The 25,040-nt window shown below is 37.7% G+C and overlaps 1 protein-coding gene across 3 annotated transcripts in view; it reads left to right on the top strand.

The window, feature by feature from the left end:
• The first annotated feature begins 13,172 nt into the window (after nucleotides 1–13,172).
• The window catches only part of LOC120073216 (histone acetyltransferase GCN5), a 22,769-nt gene continuing 10,901 nt past the window's right edge, over nucleotides 13,173–25,040 (top strand). The window contains exons 1-9 of one of the 3 annotated variants that reach the window (XM_039025932.1): nucleotides 13,173–13,891; nucleotides 16,089–16,153; nucleotides 16,362–16,442; nucleotides 16,637–16,708; nucleotides 17,415–17,583; nucleotides 17,906–17,949; nucleotides 20,182–20,281; nucleotides 20,441–20,509; nucleotides 20,921–20,999. In XM_039025932.1, coding sequence (XP_038881860.1) covers nucleotides 13,280–13,891; nucleotides 16,089–16,153; nucleotides 16,362–16,442; nucleotides 16,637–16,708; nucleotides 17,415–17,583; nucleotides 17,906–17,949; nucleotides 20,182–20,281; nucleotides 20,441–20,509; nucleotides 20,921–20,999 — 1,291 coding nt within the window. In that variant the 5' untranslated portion in view covers nucleotides 13,173–13,279. The remainder of the gene's footprint in view (nucleotides 13,892–16,088; nucleotides 16,154–16,361; nucleotides 16,443–16,636; nucleotides 16,709–17,414; nucleotides 17,584–17,905; nucleotides 17,950–20,181; nucleotides 20,282–20,440; nucleotides 20,510–20,920; nucleotides 21,000–25,040) is intronic. The other 2 variants (XM_039025930.1, XM_039025931.1) reach the window with 2 other exon arrangements.

The following is a 25,040-nucleotide window of genomic DNA, read 5'->3' as shown; positions in this document are numbered from 1 at the left end:
TTTTGACGCAATATTTTTATCAACGTAAACCTGCATTGTTTTATAACTTTGCGTTGTAATAACGTGCATTTCTGCCCGTTATCACTAATGCTCTATAGTATCCAGGGGCTTCAGGAACCTCATTATGAAAGAGATTTCCATACTCATTTATAGTAGGGTCTAAATAATGATATATGCTTGTTTAGGACTAAAGAGTAACATGAGAATTGCTTTGAGTAAGCTTTACAACCATTGGTAGTAGAAAGCATTATGCCAAATTTCTAATGAGTAAGAAACCTAATTGGACAAAGTTGTTTCTTAGACACATGTAGCTACTAGGAAGCATCACAACTGACAGCAAAACCGACTTTGAGATAAAAGATATTTAATACAGAACAAGAGGATCCTTACATTGTTGATAAATTTCGTCAGGTGGAAATAGGGCAAGTTTATGAGTTCTCAGTAACCTTAGATAATGGTCTCTTTTTTCAAGGATGTATATGAAAGAGTGGATGACATTTTATGCGGAAAGGATTGGTATCCCAAAATTGTTTTATAGAACATATAATCAAACAAAAAACAAAGACATAAACATTTGATATAGTTCAACATGTCATCATACAGAAAATGAAAAGGAAGAGGTAATCAGAAGATCACTTGTTGGAAAACAGAAACATGCAGCAGAAGAAAACAAGATCGTTATGTTAGGATTGGTATCTTAATTCTTCTAGTAGTCTCGTAGTTTGTAAACACTCTATAAACATATTGTTATTAATAAAATAAGTATGATTTTATAAGCATTTATCTAATCTAATAAACTAAGATCCGAGGTTATTTTATGTAACTTAAGCATGTATGTGGAGATATACAAATGGATCATGCTTTAAGTAATAACCTAAATGGTTTGTAGTATAAGGATAAAGAAGGGATACCTTATCTTGGTGATACTACGGATATGACCCGCTTTGTAGATGTTACAAGTGTTGTAAAATACTACAAAAGGTCTGATCCTGACCATTCTTGTGGAGACATGCGAGCGGAGGTATCCTATATAAAAAGTTTGTATAAGACTAGACCATGAAATGATTAGTCTCTATAACGCCGTTCATAATTGAGACTTACATTTCACTAGGATGATCATAGGTGACATGACCTTAATCCTGAGTAAGTTGGGAGCTCCTGCTCATGAGAACGGTTCTTTGATTTGTATGGGTGAGAGTGGCAAGATTACCAACTCAACAAACCTACCATTTTGGGAATCCGTTTGATTGGGGAGCTGGGAACTCAACTACACAATATGGAATTTACTTCTTCCCCGAAGTAGGGGTAAGTAGATAAATTGCTCCCTTAAAGGCTGATTCTAGGTCTTGAACATAGTGGTCACATCCTCTCTCAAGAGAGAACTCAGTCATAGTAGGACTATGATTTATTGTTAATTAGAGGAATCAGTGGTACTTAAGGAGTTAGATGTAACTACAATACGGTAAATTGTCCCAACTGTACTTACGAGCGATTTGTGAAGGGTCATCGCACCGTTGATTGGTTATATCCAATAGACACAGAAATATATTTGTAGTGCGAAGAGTGAAACTGTCGGTCTTTAGTGGAGTGATCAACAGTTAATGAATGGTGGATCTCGTGATTAAAGAGTTTAGTCAGTTATTCACATAACATTAGAGCTTCAAGCTACAGGTCCATAAGGTTCCCTTGGTAGCTCAATGGGTTCAAGTTGAGAATCAGATTTTGGGTTAGTTTGAAGTATTTAAATTAACAAGTGGAAATTTAATTATATGTGATATGATTAAATTGATTCAATTATATGTGATATAATTGATATGATGTATTTGATACATTATTAATTGAATGAATTAATATAAATATGATTTATATTAAATACCATAAAATAGAAAAAGAACTATAGTTTATATGTTTCATATGATGAAATATTAAAACTATAGGTTATAAATATAATATGATAAGTTGGTTGTTGTATGTATTTATAATATATTAATTATGTGATAATTAATTAATCTTTTTCTTCAATAACCAACTTGAGTGAGAGGTTATTGGCAGTTTTATGGTAATTGTGAGATAAAAGAAAAATTGTTTTCCAAGTCGAGAGGTTGATTTATTGTACCGTTTCACAAAAGAAATGACTATCGAGTAAAATAGTTTTACTAAACGATAGCATCTCCCAGCCTACACGATCGAGTATCGAGTTTACTATACGATAGCTACTCGTTTACTTGTTACTACATGATCAAGTAGCAAGTCTATACGATATGCTTTTTCTTACTAAATGATTGAGTATCAAGTCTATACAATAAACTTCTTCTTTCTCCCACTTACTCGATCATCTACTCGATCGTTTTCCTCCTTCATTCCTCTATCTAAAGTCACATAGAGCCCACAACTCCTGGATTCTCACACCAAGAATACCAAGATAACTATTGGTGGTTTTCTTATTCCACTCGAGGGTCGAGGATCGAGTTGCACTCGATAGTGATCGAGGATTCTTCAGTTTGTGTTGTTGGCTATTCTGATCGTTGCGTTCGAGTTCTTATTTNGGATCGAGTTGCACTCGATAGTGATCGAGGATTCTTCAGTTTGTGTTGTTGGCTATTCTGATCGTTGCGTTCGAGTTCTTATTTGGACACGTTGGAGATTGATTGAGGGAATACTAAAAGAAGGAGTTCTTCAAAGGTATTGTATTTTATTCCCTTGTTCATTCTTTTAAGAAGCATACTTGTAATCTACTTATTATGTATAATCTATTCTTCTGGACTGTAATTGTTTGTGTTCTTTCTCAATGGAGTTTGGAACGATTCGCTTCCGCTCACTGGATCTCTATTTAGAGTTCCTTCAATTGAGGCGACCATTTTTATCAATAGATCGTGCCCAGATTGATGTGCATAAAGGGAAAATCACTTTGACCATAAATGGACAGAAGCTAAAGTTCAACATCATCCGTGCCATGAAGTTTCCTGACGAAGAAGACCTACCTGACTCAGACGACGACCAGAATTTGATTGAAGAATAAAAGCTTGACGAAAAGAATGAAGAAGAGGATGCAAGTGCATCTATTGCTGCCTGTAATGCGATCATAAAAAAAAATAAACAAGAAAGTTGAAATGATCGCATTTCAAGAAGTAAGAGCCAACAAAAAAAGAAGAAAGAAAAACGCAACCATCGTTAGTATAACCACCAACAATGGAATTAAAGACCCTGTCGAACCACATAAAGAACGAATTTTTGGGGCAGAATGAGAAGCTGCCAGTAATAGTTTCCTTGGAACTTAATGAAGGCCAAGAGAATGCGTTGATGAGCATTATGAGGAAACATGTACGAGCAATTGGCTGGACGCTCGCTGACATTCGAGGAATTAGCCCAACCTACTGTATGCACCGAATTCGTCTCGAATAAGGCCACAAAGCAACGATCAAACATCAACGCATACTCAACCCTACGATAAAAGAGGTCGTTTAAAAGGGAGATTATTAAATGGTTAGATGCGGGCATTATTCATCTAATAGCAGATAGCACGTGGGTCAGCCCCATGCAGTGTGTGCCTAAAAAGGGTGGCATGACAGTAGTCCCGAACGAAAATAATGAGCTGATACCGCGTCACAGTGTGGCACATTTACATGGAACTACCACAAGCTGAATGCGACCACGAAGAAAAATCATTTCCCTCTATCGTCATTGATCAAATGCTAGACCATCTACTAGGAAATGACTTCTACTGCTTTCTGGATGGTATGTCGGGTATAACCAGATTATGATTGCTCTAGAAGATCAGGAAAAGACCACATTCATCTGCCCATATGGGACTTTTGCTTTTTGCCGCATGCCATTCGACCTCTGCAATACGCCGAGCACATTCCAAAGGTGCATGATGGCCATCTTTTCAAACTATTTTGAGGACTCTGTTGAAATCTTCATGGATGACTTCTCTGTTTATGGGCACACATACGAAGTTTGTCTTGTCAACCCAGAAAAGATACTGAAAAGATGCAAGGAGACGAATCCCGTGCTTAACTGGGAAAATTGTTATTTTATGGTAAAGGAGGGCATCGTGTTGGGGCACAAAGTTTCTCGGAACGGGGTGGAGGTGGATAAAGCAAAAATAGAAGCAATTGAAAAACTTCCACCTCTAACAAGCGTGAAGGCTGTACAAAGTTTCTTAGGGCATGCTGGATTCTATAGACGCTTTGTCAGGGACTTTTTGAAAATAGCACGACCACTGAGTGCGTCGTTGGAGGCAGGCAAAAAATTTGATTTTGACAACAATTGCCTCAACGCATTTAGGATTTTGAAGGATGCGTTGACGACCGCACCCGTGTTAATCGCACCTGATTGGACACTTCTTTTTTAATTGATGTGCGATGCAAGCAGGTATGCGATGGGAGCAGCTTTGGCACAGAAGAGAAAAACAATCTTACATCTTATCGCATATGTGAGTAAGACGTTAAATCCTGCTCAAACCAATTATACCACCATAGAGAAATAGCTACTTGCGTAATTTTTGCATTGGAAAAATTTAGAGCATATTTGCTGGAAACAAAGGTGCCCATTCATACTGATCATTCGACGATAAAGTACTTAATGACAAAGAAGGACGCAAAGTCGAGGTTGATCAGATGGGTTCTTCTCCTTCAAGAATTTGACATAGAAATAATTGATCAAAAGGAGACAGAGAACCAAGTTGCGGATCACTTGTCTAGATTGGAAAAACATGAGGTTGACCACAATGAGTCCGAGGTGAGTGCGGTGTTCTCAGATGAGCAGCTGTTCCATATTGAAGAATTGCCTTGGTATGCTGACATAGTCAACTATCTGGTTTGCAAGCAATTTCCAGAGGATTATGCTGACCACTAGAAGAGAAGGCTCAAGCACGAATGCAGATCATACTTCTGGGACGAGCCTAATCTGTACAAAAGGGGGGCAGACCAGATTATGCGACCTATGATGTACAAAATGCTGCTTAACACACGCATTGTATCGCAATGTCGTGACTACCATATGGTGAAGACTTTGGAGGATAATGCACTGTTAGCTAAGATTTTACAAAGTGGATTCTTTTGGCCAACATTGTTTAAAGATGCAGTGGAACTTACGTCATGAAGTGCGCATTGGTGCTAACACACAGGTAAACATTTCATGGAACATGCAATGCCGATGAACATCATCCTGGAGCTTGAGTTGTTCGACGTATGGGGTATCGACTTCTGGGACCATTTCCCCCTCGAATGGTAAACATTATATTTTATTATGCGTTGACTATGTATCCAAGTGGGTAGAAGCAGTGGCGTACGCCACAAGCATGCGGGGTAGTCTCTCAATTCCTGAAGAAAACATTTCACTCGTTTTGGCACTCCACGATGCCATAAATAATGATGAAGGATCTCATTTTGTCAATCATACTGTCAAGGAGCTGCTACGCAAATATAACATTCTCTACAAGGTGGCTACCGCATACCATCCGCAAAGAATGGTCAGGGCGAGGTGTCCAATCGAGAAATCAAGCTAATACTTGAGAAAGTGGTAAGGTCTTTGCGAAAAGATTGGGCAACAAAGTCGACGATGCATTGTGGGCATACCGGATTGCATTTAAAACACCCATAGGTATCGTCCGTATGCGTTGGTATTTGGTAAGGCGTGTTCATTTACCTCTGGGGCTGGAATACAAGGCATTGTGGTCGGTGAAGAAGCTAAACTTTGATTTGAAGAAATCAAAAGAAGTGAGGCAACTTCAACTAGTCGAGCTGAAGGAATGGAGGATCAACGCATATGAGAACACAAAGATTTACAAGGAGCGCATCAAGCGCTGCACGACAAACACATCATGCGGCAAGAACTCCAAGATCGAACAGAGGGTCTTACTATTCAACTCACGACTACAGGCTCTTCCTGGAAAACTAAAGTCACGTTGGTCCGGACCATTCATAGTTAGACAAGTATTTCCGCATGGCGCGGTTGAATATATCAAATGATAACGGACCAAATATTTCAAAGTTAATGGGCAACGAGTAAAAGCGTATACAGAAAGGCTGGCATCGCCAAGTCGAGTTCGTGGGAACTGAGAAACTTTGAATAAATGAAGAAGTAGGTGGTCCCTACGTTATCAGACGATCGAAATCTCAAGGACGCAAGTGGAATCATGGAATCTTCGACTTTTCTTTACTACTTCTGAATTTTCATTCCACCTCAGCTCTTTATCTATTCTTATTCTAAAAAAAAAAGAAAAAGAAAAAGAAAAAAAAAGAAAAAGAAAAAGAAAAAAGAAAAAAAGGAAAAAAAAGGGAGATTGCAGTAAAAGAATTTTGTTTTGTTTAAAATTATTTGACCTCTCACTGTTTTTCTTGCAACGATCGAGGCGCAGGATTGCGGACGTGTTACACGAAGAAGCAAACTTATCTTACTCTGTCATCGCAATCTAAAGAAGATAGATCGCCGCAAAGAATGATGCATCAACACATAATGCAGACGACAGTGCAAATTTGGTGTTGTATTTCTTCTTTAATTCAATTTCAAATTTTGCACTTTCGCATCGCATTTTGTTTTGAAAGTTTATCACCGATCCTCTTTGATTACCGCAATCATTTAATATGGACAAATTTAGTAAGTTGCCACATGAGTTCTTTGCCAATTATGATTTTAATGATGAGACACATGCTTCTATTTTCGTATATACTAAGTCAACTTAATCTTAGAAAAGTCACTTCACGAAATATTTATAGAAGTTAGAGGTCCGTTAGCTTTCTTTCAAACTCTCTTTACGAAGCTTTCAAAGAACATCGCATGACTTCTTTCAATCTTTTGACGATAAGGATATTGCCGGCATTTTAAATTTGGGGGGGAGGTAATTTATTTTTCAACCTTACTATTCTACACAACAACAACAACAACAACAAAAAAAAAAAAAAAAAAAAAAAAAAAAAAAAAGAGGAAAATTTTTGAATAACAACTCCACTGTCAACGCAATGGGGAACTATGTTGACAAGAGTTAAGTTGTGAATGGCACTTACCGTAGTTGGATGTCTGCATGACACACGTAGAGGCAGCCAAAACGAAAGTAAGTCGCCAGGACCAAGCATAAATAAGATTGATCGCAACTCCGCTGCCAAGTAGGTATGAGTTTAGTCTGAGGAAGAGCGTATTGCTTGTAGTTAGATGTACGCATGACACACGTGGGGGCAAGCCAAAACGAAGGCAAGGCACTTGGATCAGCGTAAGGTCAGAAAAAAATAATAATGTCAAGAAATATGCAAGGATAAAAATCATTTGACACCCTGGTGGAAAAGTTTTCTTTTTGAAATAATCATGCGATGTCCCGAAATTGGGTAAAGTTCTTTTGAAGGTTAAACTTGTGGTCCCTAAGTATTAGAAATATTTTAAGAAGAGACTTGAATAAGACTTAAGGAAATTTTGGTGTATAGGATTTGAATGAAGTATCATTGAGAAATCTAGGAAAAGAGAATTGCGGTCGACTTGCTAAAGGAAATCTTTAGCTTATGCTTGAGAACAAGCATTGTTTAAATTTGGGGGTGTGATAACAAGCAGAAATGCACGTTATTACAGTGCTAAGTTCTTGAACAATTCTGGCATGCGTTGATAAAATATTTTAGATTACGTCCAAAAGCATTAAGTTTATAACATTGCGATCGCATGCGTTCATCGCATAGAAACAATTGATTTTTGTATTTTTATGCAAAATATGCGTTGACGCAAGACAGAAATAGCAATCACAAGAAATCATTGGTCGAGAGTAGTATTATCGTAAGGCTTTACGGTGATTTATGTTCGTAAACATCTGCTCAAGAAGGATTGCCGCATAGAGTCGGCGCAACTTGGTGGGAGAATCTGGATGAAAGGCATAATTAATCATGATGGAACAGAAAGCTGATGACGATCGAATTCGGATTAAGTTGACAGCTGCTAACGATAACAAGTACATTCAGCTTTTTGGTGACAAATATTCGGCGCATCAGTCAGGGAATTAAAGCCATCCCATCTGTGCAATCATAAGAGAGAAACCGCCTTCACCCCGAAGCTCTATAAATTCCAAAGGCATCCTTCAGAAAATGGGTTAACCAGTTCACCTGTTTACCGATCTAAGAGCTTTTGCTTTGTCCATAGTTTTCTTTTATTTTTAAGGCGGAGCAAGGGAAGAGTAGAGACGCCGGAAGATCGCTCAGGACAACTCGAGAGAGAACCCGGAGGCGTAGAAGTAGAGAACGGGCCGACCTTCGCGAGAGCGAGATTATCTTTTGAACATGAGTAGAAAAGACAGTGTAAAAGCCTGGGAAGCAAGAGATTGCTACCAGAATCTTTATTCTATTCTTGCATTGTTATTTTGTACTTCATCTTTATATTTATACAATAGAAGTTCTTATTCTAGATCTGTTCACTCTCTTAACACGCACGAGTAGCTAAACTTGTCGAATGGGTTGAGAAGAACTAAGCTAAAATGACCTAGGATGTTCATTGCTTGCGATTATCTTGTGTTATGTTGTGCCAAACATCCCTTTAAAGCTACTTGAGAGAGAGTCTAAAGAAAGAACCTAAGACTTGAGAGAGCTAGGTTAGATTTTAGACTCGAGAGAGCAAGATTAGAACTGTATAAACAAGAGATAGGGACTTAGAGATAAGCTCTGTTTGCCAACCTGCCTCGTATACATCATAGAGATAGGTATGATATTATGTGGTCGCCTTATTTATGTGTGTGTCATTTTGTCATCGCACAAATAAGAATAGAGGCTTATATGTAGGTCCTATAGACTTGTCACATATATCGCATGCGTTTTAGCATTAGAAGCCGTAGCATTCGCATCGAGAGATGGTTTACTGTTGTATGTGTGTTGCATAATTGCAAAGCATGAACGCATCCCATGAAGTGTTAGCCGAAATCCTTCTCAACCCGTTCATCACATACTCATCGTATTTTTCATTTTATCAACTCTTTTCAAACTCCGCCGCATTTATTTATTTCATTACCGCAACAAACAACACCAACAACTATTTGAGTTACCGGTTACCGCAAAGTTTTCCTAAAAATCACCACAGCAACCTGTTTTCCCAAGTTCCTGAGTTCAACCCTGAACTTACCAGGAAACTCAGTGGGGTTTACACTTGGATTCCATTGAGAAAACTTGAGTGCTCAACGCATTTCATCCACAATTCCATATCTTAAAATAACGCACCAGATGCAACTGCGTTGCTCTTTTTGTCCACGATTGATCATTGCATGCGGTGCGAATGCGTTGCTCTTTTTGTCCTCGAGCGATCGTCGCATGTGGTGATACCTGTTTCCTACAAAACAAAGACTTGGACATCCCTTTTTGCCATCGCAATGGGGTTAACGGGTGTGCTTCCGACATTTTACAACTTTTGCATTTCTAAGTTAATTTCTATATGTTCGACGCAACTTTTTCCTTCTTTTTGCCGCATATTCTAAATAAGATGATATAAATAACTTGTATTTCTACAAGTTATCAATGGGCGTGCGGATCCTCACCACGCCTTCCACCAAACTGTTCGACCGTCTGAATCATCTGCAACATAATTGGCTTCATCTCAAACCTTGATCCGTCCAAGGCGGGGTTCATGATTCCTGGGGAGAAATCAAAAAGGTTAGGTGACACATAGTCCTGGATGGGTCTATTGCGGTCGTTCTCCAGGAGAATGGGGTTTGCCATGACGTTGTTCGCATTTGTTGCTATTTCTTCTGGTTGTTCTGCCATTATAGGATTTCTCTCTTGTTGTTGTCGGCGGTTGTTTCTTTGTCTTCTTCATAACGTTCTTTTAATCTCTGGTCGTAGTTGGGCTCAGGAATATGCCCTTCGCTCATATGACACCAGTTTCTTCCTTTACCGAAAGAATGGCAGTGAACAGAGGTCAAAAGTTGCAAAGAAAATAAAAAAGTTATTGTTAACACAATATGTACTGCCGTAGTCTCCGACAACGGTGCCAAAAACTTGATGCGTTGTTTATGTGATGTGATTATGGTGTATATTTGTGGTGATGAGTTATGTGTTGCACATGCAAGTTTTACTATGCGACTACTGAGTTACTATACGACAATAAAATTGATTCCTTTGCGGTGGCGAAAACAAACAAGTTGGTTGGTGTTTTGTTCAAGTATAAATCCTATGCGATGGGTTCGAGTAAAGAGTTGATGAAATCGAGAATTACAATGAGTATGCGATGAACGGGTTGAGAAGGGATTTAGCTAACACTTCTTAAGATTGCGTTCAAGTTATGCGATCATGCTACACACACAACAACATGTCATCTCTCAATGCAAATGCCATAGTTCCTATTTCTAGGACGCATGCGATGTATACGATAATGTCAATAGGACTTATGTCTAAACCTCTATTCTTGTCTATGTGATGACGAATGATGCACACATACACAAGGTGACCGCATACTATTATATCCTATTTATAGGGTGCATGTGATGCATAATAGCAAACATAACTTATGTCTAAGTTTCTATCTCTTGCTTATGCGGTTTTAATCTGACTCTCTCAAGCCTAGATTCTAATCCGACTCTCTTAAGTCTAGATTATTTCTTTAGACTACTCTCTCAAGTATCTCTAAAGGGTGAATGACGTATACATAAGACAAGATGATCGCATAAAGTGAAGATCTTAGGTCATTTTAGCTAAGCACTTCTCAACCCATTCGAAAATTTAGCTACTCATGCGAATTGTGGAGAGATTGAACAGATATTGAAATGAGAATTCCATTTTCTATAAGTGTAGAATATAAAACAACAATAGAAGGTAGGGATAAGAAGCCCGGTAGCAATGTCTTACTTCCCGTGGCTTTTACACCGTCTTTTCACTCCAACACTGCCCAAAAGAATATCCTTGCTTTAGCAAATGTCGGCCCTATCTCCTTTTATAGCGCTTCCCGGCAGTCTTTTGAGTTGTCCAGGAATGTCCTTTCAACGTCTTTTTCTCTTTGCTCGCCTTCGCCTTCTAAGTATAAGAATAACTACAGACTAATGGCTATCTAATTTGTATATGATCTATCTTCTATATGTGGCGAACTTGTTTAACGATGGTGGCCTTCGGTATTTATAGAGCTCAAGGTGAATAAGCTTTTCTCTCTAATGATTGCAATGATGGGTTGTCATTAAATTTTCTGCTCTGATGCGCCAATTAATGGTCACCGAAAAGTTGAGTGTACTTGCTACAGTGTGTCGTTAACGGTTTGTCAACTAAATTCGGATTCGACCGTCATCAGTTTTTCGTCCCATCATGATTTATTAAGCTTTCACCTTGATGCGCCATCTTTATGCGGCCACCTTCTTGAGCAACTTCTCACGAGCGCATACAATCGCATGACTTTGCGGTTGTAATCTTTCAATGCGCGTGGACGCCGAATTCCTTGGATCGCAATTTTATTTGTGCCAACGCATTTTTTCTGCACAAAATAAGTAAATTAGCTGCTTTTATGCGATGGGTGCATGCGATTGCAATATTCTCAGTTTACCGCTTTGGACATGATTTTGTATATTTTTACCGTCGCATTCCCTCATTGTTTTACTTATTTGCGCTGTAATAACGTGCATTTCTACCCGTTATCACTATTCTACAAAGCGAGCCGCATCGTAGCGTTATCAAGATAAGGTTTCCCTCCTATATCCATATACTACATACCATCTTGGTTATCACTTAAGGCATGATCCACCTGTATGTCACCATATACATGCTTAAATTATAATGACAACCAGGGATCTTAGTTTATTGGTTTGTGGTAAAGCAAATAAAACATCCAATGTTTCGTAGACAAAAGTGAAGAAAAATATCATATATTATTACATCACAAGCATTTGTTCAATACAATGTTCATAAACTATAGGACCCAACGAGAGTTGAGGGCATCAACCCCAATAGTAACATGGGGTTCAGAACAACTCAAACTCTAGAAATGGATAGGGTCTCTTAGGTTGATTCCCAACTTTAACTCTCTAATTTGGTAGCATTGTTGGGGCTGACCTCTAAGGTCTGAAAATAGAGGTTTACACATATCAAGTTACTAATTGTTAGTAATTTCTTGACCGAAAATGGCAACTAAATGATTATAGGAATAAAGAATTATTATGGAGTTGGTATTTAGTCAATAATGTCTTGCTTCAATGAAAGACTATTTGACTACCCTTCGGTAGCATCTATTCTGACTTACTAAAGCATCGTTGCAAATAAATAATAAAATTTGGGTACATTATAACTTTTACTAAAATTTGATTGGGTTTAGAAAACAATTTACTAATAAGAATTTGTTTATATTTTTATCATGTTGAATCCTTCTAAACAAACGCTTGCTTCCGATAAGTTTAATGGTTTTAAATATTCAACATGGAAAACAAATATAAGCTCAATACCAACAGATGATGATTTAAGATTCGTTTTAACATGGGAATGTCCTCTAACTCCCAACTCTTTGCAAACCAAAAGGTTTGGAATACTTATGACAGATGGATTAGGACAATTCAAAAGACCCAAATCTATATATTAACAAGCATATCCGACATACTAGCTAAGAAATACGAGAGCATAGTTTTCGCCAAAGAAATCATGAATTCGATGCAAACATTGTTTGGAAAATATGTCAAGCACGATACTCTCGACAATATTTATAACTGTGACATAAAGGATAGAACCTTTGTTAATGAACATGTTTTAGATATGTTAAAAGTAATAAACAAAGATGTCATAAATGAGGAAGCTAAGAAAACACAACAAATTAAATATGATTTATTGGTTGTTGAAACATGTTTACAGAAAAATGACAAATTAACCTGGATATTGGATTCAGGTGCCGCTGATCATATTAGTGCTTTTGCTCGGGAAACTAGTTCCTGGAGGCAGCTTACAGAAGACGAAACACCTTTCAAGGTTGGAATCGGGGAGGTTGTCTTAGCTAAAATATGAAGTTGTTTGTTGAAAATAGATTCATTTTGCTTGAAAATATATTTTATGTTTCTGCTATAATTTTTTTTTTAATATTTATCTAATATTTGATAGAACAAAAGTATAAAATTTCTTTTGAAGTTAACGAAGTGTTCATTACTTTAAAAGGAATTAAAATGTGTTCTACAAAACTACAAAACAACTTAAAACCAACGGGGCATTTATGTCCATTTACATTTTGCGACAGCACAGCACAGCAGTCACCGCCGTTACCGAAGGAGGATCGCAGCCGTTGTCAACCAGTATAAAGCCCCACCCAGCTTCGTCAAGCTTCTGTCTCACACTGAGTCGCTTCTTCCACGCAATTTTCTCTAATGGATACGCACTCCGCTCACCTCACTGGTACGAATCGTTCCCGTAGTTCTCAATCCCCTTCCCCCTCCCACTCCGCTTCCGCCTCTGCCACCTCCTCCATCCACAAACGCAAATTGGCCTCCGAGGATCACGTCCCTCCTTTCCCTCCATCCTTTTCCGCCGAAACACGCGACGGGGCTCTAACATCCAATGACGACCTTGAAAGCATCTCAGCTCGCGGTGGCGGCGCTGACTCCGACTCCGATGACGACTCCGACGATGCCGTGGTCGAGGACGACGAGGATGAATTCGATAATGATTCTTCCATGCGTAACTTCACTGCTGCTCGACTTGAGAACAGCGGTGCTGGAGGTTCTGCTTCGGCCTCTGCCTCGGCCTCTGCTGCGCGTACTACCAAGATCAAGCCGAATGCAACGGTGAAGATCGAGAATGCGGATATCAACAAGGACGGAGGCACGGGCGGTGGAACCAATGCGGCGGGTTCAGCAGCGGGGACAACTGGAAACTCTGTGTCGGGGATTGCCGTGAAGGAAGATGCTTCAAAAATTTTTGCCGACAGTGTACAGACTAGTGGTGCCTATATTTCCAGAGAAGAGAACCTGAAGAGAGAGGTGTGTCTCCTGTGCAAAACTGTGATCATATTTTTTTTTTGGTCAAGTTCCTGTTGTACGCTGTTTAGAACATGTAATTTCTCTATCTGGGGTCGGGGAGGACGGGTGCGAATTTGAACCTACCACAACCTTGACCAATTAAGTGCCGGATTATCGAAGTGGCATCTAAAACGCTTCTCAACTCATTTGATGAGAGGTTTAGGGGAGGTAGAGTTGAAGTAGTGGAAAGAGGGAGAGTAGTGGCTTTAATCTCCATCATACTGGGTTATGAACTTCTAAGTTGGGTTGTGCATACAGAGCCTTCCAGAAAGCCGTAGAAACAACAGATTCTTTAGGGAACCGAGATATGTTTATCCTCCTCCCTTTGTGCTTCTGGTCGAGAGTGTTTGATGTTTGTTAGATTTGGAGGAGAGATGGCAAAGTTCAGCCAGAGTAGGAGCTTCTGAGTTCTCCATTGTGGGAGATGGGTAAAGTTCGGTGGCATGCAAATTCTCTGCAGTTTTGCAGGACATTTGGATTGAGATGAATAATATAACTTTTAAATAGGCGGAGAGATCGGGTTACTTGTGAGGTGGCTAGATTTAACGCCTCCTTATGTGCATCAGTTACTAGGCCATTTTGTGATGATGAACTTTTGATCTTGTTCTTTTGGATTAGGTCCTTTTTAATAGTTAGGGTTGGACTCCCTCTTTGGTTGGTATTTTTGTATGCCCTTATATATTATTTCATTTCTCACAATAAGTGCAGTTTCGTGAAAAAAAAGGAGAAAAGATGATTACATGTTATGGATGGAGAAATCCTTTAACTAGATGGGTGTTAGAAATTTGTTTGATAAATCCCACAGAAGGAAAGTTGAGTATCTTTATTGGAGGCAACTTAAAACGGTGGCTTCATTTTATGCTGTCTTCTTTAGAACTTCCCAAGAATACCACCCCTAATCAAACAGAAAGAGAGGCTAGAAATCTCAAGGGGCAGTGACTTGCAGTCCCCTGCCAGTGTTAGTAAACGAAAAGATGAGGAAGAAAGAAAATAAGGCGTATGACTTTAGAGATTGGGGGATGGTTTCAAATTTAATGAAATTAGGTTGGTGGAGGTGGGGACTATTTGAATCCATCTCGCTGCTCTCTTTGTTTGGTAGCAAGTGAAGGGAGGAACCACCTTTTATTCCGCTGCCCCTTTAGCAAAAAGGTTGGGAGTTCTCTAGATTCTTTAGCTCGTGCAATTTCCCTACTGTTTTTAAAATAATATACTTCAATTGCTATGTGGCCATCCATTCAAGAGTAAAGCATGGAAGCTTTGGGTTAATGCAATCAAATTGATATTTAAAGTATTTGGCTGAAAAAAAATATTCGCTAGCTCAATGAAAAGGAAAAAGATTGGATAAATGTATATGACTTGGCAAAATTTTATGTCTCTCTGTTCTTTTTTATTATTTTTAAAATTTAGTACAACAAGTTGGAGCAGGGAGGATTTGAACCTCCGAGTACATGCAACATGCCAACTACTTCTTATTGACCTTTTGTAATACCATCAATGAAATTATACTGACTGTTTCTCATAAAAAAAACTGTTTCTGAGCTGTGCTATGAAAATTTTGGGGTTGTTTGGGAGGTTGGAATGTAATTAGAATTGTTGGGAATCAGAGGAGTGTTGGAATGAGTGTGGAATTGAGGGCGGGATGGGGAAAAGATGGTTTTGGGTTGAAAATTGTAGGAACAGAATGAGTTTGGTATTACAAATTGGGCTCAAAATGCTCAATCCAAACATGGATTTTGAATTACATTACATTACAAACCCATTCCTTACAGGTCCCCAAACAGCCCTTATATGTCTCAATAATGATTTTAGTAACTACACTACCTTTGTAATTAATACTAACTGGAGTTGTTTTTATGAGCTCCGGTGTGTAGTTTGACTTTGTAACATGTGGTCTATCGGACCTTACTTGTAACTTTTTACCAACTGATGATTTTTTTAAAATTTTTTAATTTAATTTTTAAAATCTTTTAGGCATCACATGACCAATGACAAACAGATAAATATGGGTGCCAGCTGCATTATGTCCATTTGGCTGAAGTTAATTAAGGATCTGAGCTTGTTTTAAGCTATTTATTCTATGCATTACAAGAGAATATTTTAAGGGGGACTTCGACTTACTCTGTATTACTGATGGTTTCCTCAATTCATAATGTTTTAGGAGGAAGCTGCGTTACTCAAATTTGTATGCCTTTCAAACGACGGTGTTGATGAGCATATGGTTTGGTATTTTTTTTTTCTTTGCCTAAGTTTTCTGCTGCATGTAATTTCTTTATATTTTTTTGTAACATTCTTGCCGTGTTTTTCACGCCTCTGATGTTATTGTGTTATGTTCACCTCTAGTATAGCCTACACAATGGGCTGTATGTTTTCCAATAAATTTTACGTAATAGTGGCTTTGATGCAATATTGCATTTTACATGGAACTTTTCAGGTTAATTGGATTGAAGAATATTTTCGCCCGACAACTACCTAACATGCCCAAGGAATACATTGTCCGTCTTGTTATGGACAGGTACTTTCACTTACAACATGATATCTTCTTGGGAAGTGAGAAAATGAGGCCTGAAACGAACATTTCAGTTTTAATTTGGAGGCTTTTTATTTGACCTCTCCTTTTAGGCATAGGACACTTGTCACTAAGGTCGTTTGTCTTTTTCCTTTTGTTTTGGATTGATGCATATTGTTACTCTAAATTTTAACTTGCAGAAACCACAAGTCCGTGATGGTTATAAGACGAAATCAAGTTGTTGGTGGCATCACATATCGCCCATATGTCAGGTGCTTTTTATTATGTTGAATGCATATTTGTCAATTACTGGGTTGAAAAAATAAAAAAGAAAACACACACAAATAGCCTCTCGCTATCCATCGTGAGGCTACTTATTTCAAATTGTCCGTTTACTTTGAAAACATGGTTCAGTTTACATCCCTATTACAATTATTTCCCTCATTTTATTTATATTTGAAAATTTGAATCTTTATGTTGTTTATGGTCACTTGTATTGGATTACTTGTTCCTTTGTTATTGATATATTTCTTATCCAAAAAGAAGGGAAAAAAAAAAAATTAAAGAACAATAATGGGATTATGGTTGTGTTATTTGTTTCTATGCAATGGCATCGCTTCTTCCTACAATGTAAACCAGCCCCAAGGAAAAATTGAAGTCTTGGATGTATGGCATGCTATGTGTAAAATAAATTTGCTTCTCTTGTTTTTTATGTTTTGTTTTTCTTAATGAATAGAAAAAGAAAGGTTCTCCATTTCTAATTATTGATATTGAAGTTAAAAATATTTTAACAATGAACAATCAACTAGAATCTCTATCATTTTAGATATATTTTATATGTTGGAACCCTCAGAATATTAAAGCCAACACTGGTTTTTGTTGGGGTGCTTGGATCTTATTAAGTTGGGAGCCAATCTTGACTTCTTTTGCTTTTTCCCCCCTCCTCTCTTCCTTCCTTTCTGGTGACCTCTGTTGCAGTCAAAAATTTGGCGAGATAGCCTTTTGTGCCATTACAGCTGATGAGCAAGTAAAAGGATACGGTACCAGATTGATGAATCACTTAAAACAGCATGCACGTGATGTTGATGGCCTAACTCATTTTCTCACATATGCAGACAATAATGCTGTTGGCTACTTTACCAAGCAGGTCTAGCGGTGTATTTTTGAAATATTTTTCTTGATGGTTCTTAGCTTATTTCTTATTCTCGTATTAACTCACGTATTTCTATATTGTTTCTCCATCCATTCACATAATCCTGTTTTGTTTTCTGACCGAAAGCTAATTCTGTTTCTATTGAAAAGGACACAATGCAGTAAATTCATGGTTGATTTGCTTTCATGGTCTTTTAGAAAATTGCACTTAGATATTATCCAATTTTGTTCAAATATATTTTTCACTGATTTGTAATATTCTTCTTGAATGTCGGATGTTGATGAATAATTGATTGACCTGGGCTTGAAACATGTAGGGATTCACAAAAGAAATACACCTCGAGAAGGACCGGTGGCAGGGGTATGTCACAGATATCCACATTGTTTTGAAGATTGCCAAAATTTTCTATTCATATCTTTTGGAGACAAATAATGACCAGATACTTCTCCTTATTCATTCTCGCATTTTGCTAGTATTCAGAATTAATTTCTCTTTACACAATATTTTAAAATGCTAAAGGTGGCCACATGACCTTTTTCTTTGTCTTGACTTGCATGAAAAAAATTAAAAAGTCCAGAACTCTGTATTACTAAATAGTATAGTTATATGGCAGTTTCAAATATACTAAAGAGTCAAGGCTAACAATAAAAATCAATAATAATAATAATAGAAAGAATTTTGGTCATACCGGCTTAGAGGTCCCAACAAGTTCAAACCTTGGTTGAGCATAATATAAAATATTTGATGTCTTCCGGATCCAAGGCTTGTGGCAGGCAGAGTTATCCCCCCAAGAACGTGATCACCTCTTAAACTTACTGTTGTCTGCTAATCGTTGTTCTACCTTTATTTAATCTTTTTGATGTTCTTTTTTGTGTGTTTCTCAAGCAATAGTGGTAAAACTTACTTTCGTTTTAATTTTTCTCATTTCACTTTTTTCTAAGAGTTTGTTTCTTTTGAGCATTAGTTGCTTTCATCTCTTATTGTTCCCAAAAAAAACCCTTAGGAGTGGTAATAGGTTAAATAAAACATTCATGTTGTATTAGAAGAATTATACAAAACCAGTTAACGTTTATTTATTTTATATTCATTGATTGATTAGATGATATGTACAAAAGAAAATTAGAAGCAGGAAGAAGGTTACAAGCAGGCCTCCAGCTCATCGAAAGATTGCTTAGACTATAACAAGAAAAAGATGGAAAATAAGTATATCAGCTTAGAGCCATAACCAAAACACCCTCAAGAGAATAAGGTTGATATTTGGCCTTGAAGATCCTGTTGGTCTTCTCCTTCCTAAACTCCCAAAGGAAAGCCTTAATAACACATGTCAATAGAATCTCTTTACCCCTACCAGAAAGACCAAATAGAGTGTCTTGGTGGATATCCTTACACAAGGATTTCTTTTGTAATCAGAGTCTCTTGATGATTATTAGTGATTGGAAAGTTCTAATTGTATAGATTTGCTTAGGGGTTCCCTCTATTTCTTCTCTGTTGGAACATTTCTTTTGATTGTCTCTTATTAAAAATATATATTACGGCAAAAAGCTAAAGGTTAACAATGTCTCTCTCCCAAAGCAGTTTCTTCTCAACTAGATGCCTTCATGTCCATTTTGATTGGAGGGCTTTGTTTCTTGCCCTAATATTTGCAATCCTGAGGCCTCGTCTGGGTAATAGAAGTTGGACTTCTTGTCCATTAACGTTTATGCTGTCTAGAATGATCTGTTGGGCAATTATCCCTACTATGTGTGTTGTGCCTTTAGGACTTGATGTTTCTGGTGGAGGCATGTGCTGCTTAGGAATCAAAGATTGTGCAAACCTCTGGAATCTGGGCTGATATATTTCATTCTTTTGGTTGGCAAATTGTTGCTCAATTGGACACTATTGCGTGGATCAGAATGTTGTTCATTGATCACCCTTTAGTTAGTGGCAACAAGAGGCATTTTTTGGAAGATAGTGGAAGGATTTTTCAAGGAAAATAAAGATCATCTGGAGATGTTCTTGAATCATCTATTTTCAATGCTCTTTTTGGGTGTAAAATATACAACCTCTGAATAGTTACAACTTAAATTTCTTTGTATCTAATTGGAAGAATCTTTAGTAATTCCATTTATGGGTCCTTTTGTACACTTTGAATATTCCATTCATCAATGGAAAGGTTTCTTATAAAAATAAATAAAAAAAAATTGTGACTTGTTTTCCTTAAGATGGACGCATTCACTATCTTTGCTTTGACGTGGCTTGGTGAATTTCCATTGTTTTCCAAGTCATTGTTTGCATGGAAAAGCAGCTAAAAAGTAATATCCTGTTAGATGCTATTTCTTGTATCTGTAAATGCATATGTATTGTATTCTACGCTTTACACTTCTTTTTGTTACTCCTTGTTCTTTTGGATTGGAGCTTTCTTGTACGTTAGATTCTGGTTTATCTCATTTTATTAAGCTGCCATGTTTTTGTTATTCGTCTTTGTTGAGCTTTCACATTTCTAAATTTTCTCTATCAAATGTCAGTGATTAAATAATAATAATAATAAGAATGAATTTTCTCTACCAAAGGTCAGCAATTAAATAATAATGATAAAAATGTAGTTCTTTCCAGGTACATAAAAGACTACGATGGAGGAATCCTTATGGAATGCATAATCGATCCAAAACTTCCATACACTGATCTGTCTTCTATGATTCGCCGTCAGAGGCAGGCAAGATGCCTTTTGCTTGATCATCTTGGATTCAAATATGTAGTTTGAATAGAAATTTATGTTCATGCAACTATTGATGATTGAAGTCTAAGAGATGAATGAAGCTTTAATTCTTTTAGTGGGATTTATCTCATAATTAATTCGTTCTGTTTACTGTAGGCAATTGATGAGAAAATAAGAGAGCTTTCAAACTGCCACATTGTTTATCCTGGCCTGGATCTTCAAAAGGTATGACTTCATGCCTAAAATCATGACGTTTTATTTTTGTCAATGTCATTTTCTTTTACCCCTTTCCTTTTAATATTACCTTTTTTAAGATTACAACCTCTCAAAGACCACAGTACAGATTTTCTTATTGCAAATTGGACTGATCTTTTGCATTCCCTTTGATAGGGATCTTTTGTACTTCCTTTGAATTATTTTATACGTCAATGAAATTGTTTCTTATAGAAAAAAATATTTCTTTTAAATCACTATATAGTAGTGTTTTTCTGCAAAAGAGGTAGTTTTGGTATGGCTGCACCTACAACTTGTGAATTTGTTATTCTACATAACATAATAACACTTGGCTGTTCAGAACTTTTAATCTTTACTTTTTTCTAATTGTAATGAGTGATGAATTGCTATTTTCACATGGAGTCTAATCAAGACTTGGCTGTTCAGAAGGAGGCAGGAGTTCCGAAAAGACCCATCAAAGTTGAGGAGATCCCGGGTTTGAGTAAGATTCTCAGTCTACCTTTGGTCTTTGGTTTTGATTGTGATTATCATTCACTTCTTTGGTTTGGTTTTCCTGCAGCAAAAATACTTGTGAAACATTTTAGAATTAGACAATTGTTTTTGTAATTCTCAAAGTTACTTTTTGACATGGTACCAATGAAATTATTCTTAAGGTCAAGATAGTGCCAGTGGATACATGACTTTGTTTCCATCCCTTACATTTATCTGATGATTAAGGAAGCAAAGGATAAAATACAAGATCTTGCTGGGAGACTATCACCAAAACCAATCAACACTGTTTTCTGCATTTGTTTTCGAAACATTTTTTTTAATAACTATTTTCAGGGAATTAATAAAGAAGGTTTCTTTATATGTTCCTCGAAAATAAACCATCTGATGAAAAACAGAGTAGAGAAAGAAAGATAGCACACCGAGATTTTACGTGGAAAACCCTAATCAGGGAGAAAAACTACGGGATAAAAGGATTCTTATTAGAAGACTGATACACAAAATACACAGTGACTGCTAGTTTAAATAGAAAAAAGGAAAATCCTAGGTACACGTATAAAGACAAAAATGCCCCTAGAGTAAAAAAACCCTAATTTCAACACTCCCCCTCAAGTTGGGGCGTAGATGTCAATAAGACCCAACTTGCTCACACATGCGTCAAACAATTGCCTGGGCAGTCCCTTTGTTAGGACATCTGCAATCTGTTGATTGGAAGTATAAGGAACACAAATGTTGCCACTATCAAGTCTTTCCTTGATGAAATGTCGATCAATCTCCACATGTTTTGTTCTGTCATGTTGAACTAGGTTATTTGCTATGCTTATTGCAACTTTGTTATCACAATAGAGTTTTATTGGACCAGTATGATCTTGATCAAGGTCTCTTAAAACTTTTTAAAGCCAAATTTCTTCACAGATTCCCAGACTCATGGCCCTGTACTCAGCTTCGGCACTACTTCTGGCAACAACACCTTGCTTTTTGCTTCTCCATGTAACAAGGTTACCCCACACAAAGGTACAATACCCTGATGTCGATTTTCTGTCTACTACAGATCTTGTTCAATCAGCATCGGTGTAAGCTTCGATGCATTGCCTTTCAGTTTTCCTGAACATCAAGTCTTTCCCTGGAGAGGTTTTCAGATATCTCAAAATGCACTCCACTACCTTCATATGTTCTTCGTATGGAGATTGCATAAACTGACTTACCATACTCACTGCATATGAGATGTCGGGCCTAGTATGAGAGAGATATATTAATTTTCCAACAAGTCGCTGATATCTTTCTTTGCTAACTGGAACATCTTCACTCATATTACTTAACTTTGCATTTGCTTCTATAGGAGTGTCAACTGGTTTGCAATCTGTCATACCTGTTTCCTTAAGCAAGTCCAGAGTATATTTCCGTTGGGAAACTGAAATTCCTTCTTTCGATCGAGCTACTTCCATTCCAAGGAAGTATTTTAGTTTTCCAAGGTCCTTGATTTCGAATTCCTCAACCATCTTTGCCTTCAATCGGTCATTCTCTGAGGTATCATCGCTTGAAATAACAATGTCATCAACATAAACAATCAAAACTGCAATTTTCCCGGATACTGACCTTTTAGTGAAAAGAGTATGATTAGAGTGACCCTGTTTATACCCTTGTGACTTTACAAACATAGCAAACCTGCCAAACCATGCCCTTGGGGACTGTTTTAACCCATATAAGGACTTCCATAATCTGCAAACTTGGTGATTAAACTGTTTCTCGAATCCTAAAGGAGGACTTATGTAGACTTCTTCCTCCAACTCGCCGTTGAGAAAGGCATTCTTCACGTCAAACTGGTGAAGTGGCCTTATTAACTGCAATAGAAAGGAGGACCTGAAATGTATTTAGCTTTGCGATCGGCGAAAAAGTCTCAGAATAATCAACCCCGAAAGTCTGAGTAAATCCCTTGGCAACTAATTTGGCTTTGTATCTATCAACTGTTCCATCGGGCCTATACTTTATTGTGAACACCCATTTACATCCGACTGCTTTATGACCACTCGGAAGAGTGACTTGGTCCCACGTATGATTTTTCTTGAGAGCCCCCATTTCTTCCATGATTGCGGCTTTCCATTTAAGGCTTTCCAATGTTGTGTGTATACTGTTTGGTATCACCACTGTGTCTAGATTTGTAGCGAGGGCCTTAAACTCGGGAGACAGATTGCTATAGGACAAGTAACTCTGCAGCAGATATTTCGTACATGATCTGATATCTTTCCTTAGGGCAATTGGAAGATCAAGAGATTCATATCTGTCTTTACTTCCTTCTGGCATACTGCACTTACCTTCCTGTTCTGTCATTTTCTCACTTTCAACGATTTTTTCAGCGAGAGTAAGAGACGCTTCTTTTCCAGGTTCAACAATGTTCTCAAGTGTCTCACAATCATCTGTCTCGACACAATCATCGACCTTGATTTCATCTTTGCTGTCGTTATCTTCCCTGCTTTTGCTCTCAACATTTTCAACACAAGCATCAGTTTTATCACATTTATTATCATGATCAGGGATAGGACTATTAGTCTCTGGAACTGATCTCTGTTCTGACTCATGGACTGGAGTCGGAGAGATAACATGCGACACCATTTCCTTTTTGAGATTCTTCCTATAGTATGTGATCCAAGGGACTTGTTTGGTCGCGAGAATAAGTTCATTGATACTGACACTGATGTCAAGGATGGGTTCAGGCAACAAATAGACTCGGACCCCAATTGGTTTCTTCACTAGTATGCTCCCCTGAAGAGAACCATTGGGAAAGAATGGATGATCTTCAAAGAATGTCACATCCATAGAGACAGTATTTTTCTGGAAGAGGGTGATAACACTTGATACCCACGCTGATGTAGTGGGTACCCCACAATTTGAGCCGAGGGGTAGAACTTTTGGTACGGTTAGGGCCATGAGTATGGACAAACACCACATAGTCAAAGACACGAAGGGGTACATTAGAAAGAAGTCTGGTATTTGGGTAGGACTCTTTGAAGAAATCTAAGGGGGTTTTGAACTTTAGAACCCAGGATGACATGCGATTTATTAAATGGGCTGCTGTCAAGATTTCATCACCCCACAAATAAGAAGGAAGGGAAGTTGATAACGAGTAACTTCGACTAGGTGATGGTTTTTAAGTTCGGCCACTTCATTTTGTTGAGTGGTGTACGCACAGGAACTATGATGGACAATTTCTTTTGAGTTTAGGAATTCTCGTAAGGAGTTATTAAGGTATTCTCGACCATTATCACTCTGGAGAATAACGATTTTGGCATTGAATTGAGTTTCTATAGAATTGTAGAATTATTGGAAGACCGAAGTAACTTCGGATTTGTCTGTTAGAAGAAAAACCCAAGTTAGTCTAGTATGATCGTCAATAAAGGTTACAAACCAACGCTTTCCAGTTATGGTAGTAACAGGTGACGGACCCTAGACATCACTATGGAACAGGGTGAATGGTTTAGAGGGCTTATAAGGCTGAGACGTGAAAGAAACACGAGGCTGTTTGGCTTGGACACACGCATCGCATTTTAACTTAGAAATATTAATATTTTGAAAAAGATGAGGAAACAAATAATTCATATACTGGAAATTAGGATGGCCTAGGTGATAGTGCCATAACATATTGTTGAAATTAGGGTTTTGTACTCTAGGGGCATTTTTGTCTTTTTCATTGTACCCTAGGGTTTCCCTTTTCTCTATTTAAGCTGGTGGCCTGTTGTATTTCTTTGTATCAGTTTTTTAATAAGAATTCCTTTATCCCGTGGTTTTTCTCCCTAATTAGGGTTTTCCACGTAAAATCTTGGTGTGCTATTTTTCTTTCCCTACTCTATTTTTCATCATGGTATCAGAGCATGGAAACGAAACCTTGGCCACCATTGAGGAAAATCAATATGAGAATCCCAAACCAATAATCCAGATATAACCAGTATTATCCAAAAAGCCATTGACAGGTACTTCCAATCTCATCTTCCCCACTTTCGTGAAGACCAACCGTCGCCGCCCTACCAACCGTCGGCCG

The sequence above is a fragment of the Benincasa hispida genome, chromosome 3 (genome assembly GCF_009727055.1).
Source record: "Benincasa hispida cultivar B227 chromosome 3, ASM972705v1, whole genome shotgun sequence".
NCBI classification, from domain to species: Eukaryota; Viridiplantae; Streptophyta; class Magnoliopsida; order Cucurbitales; family Cucurbitaceae; genus Benincasa; species Benincasa hispida.
This window is presented reverse-complemented; position numbering and strand designations above follow the sequence as displayed.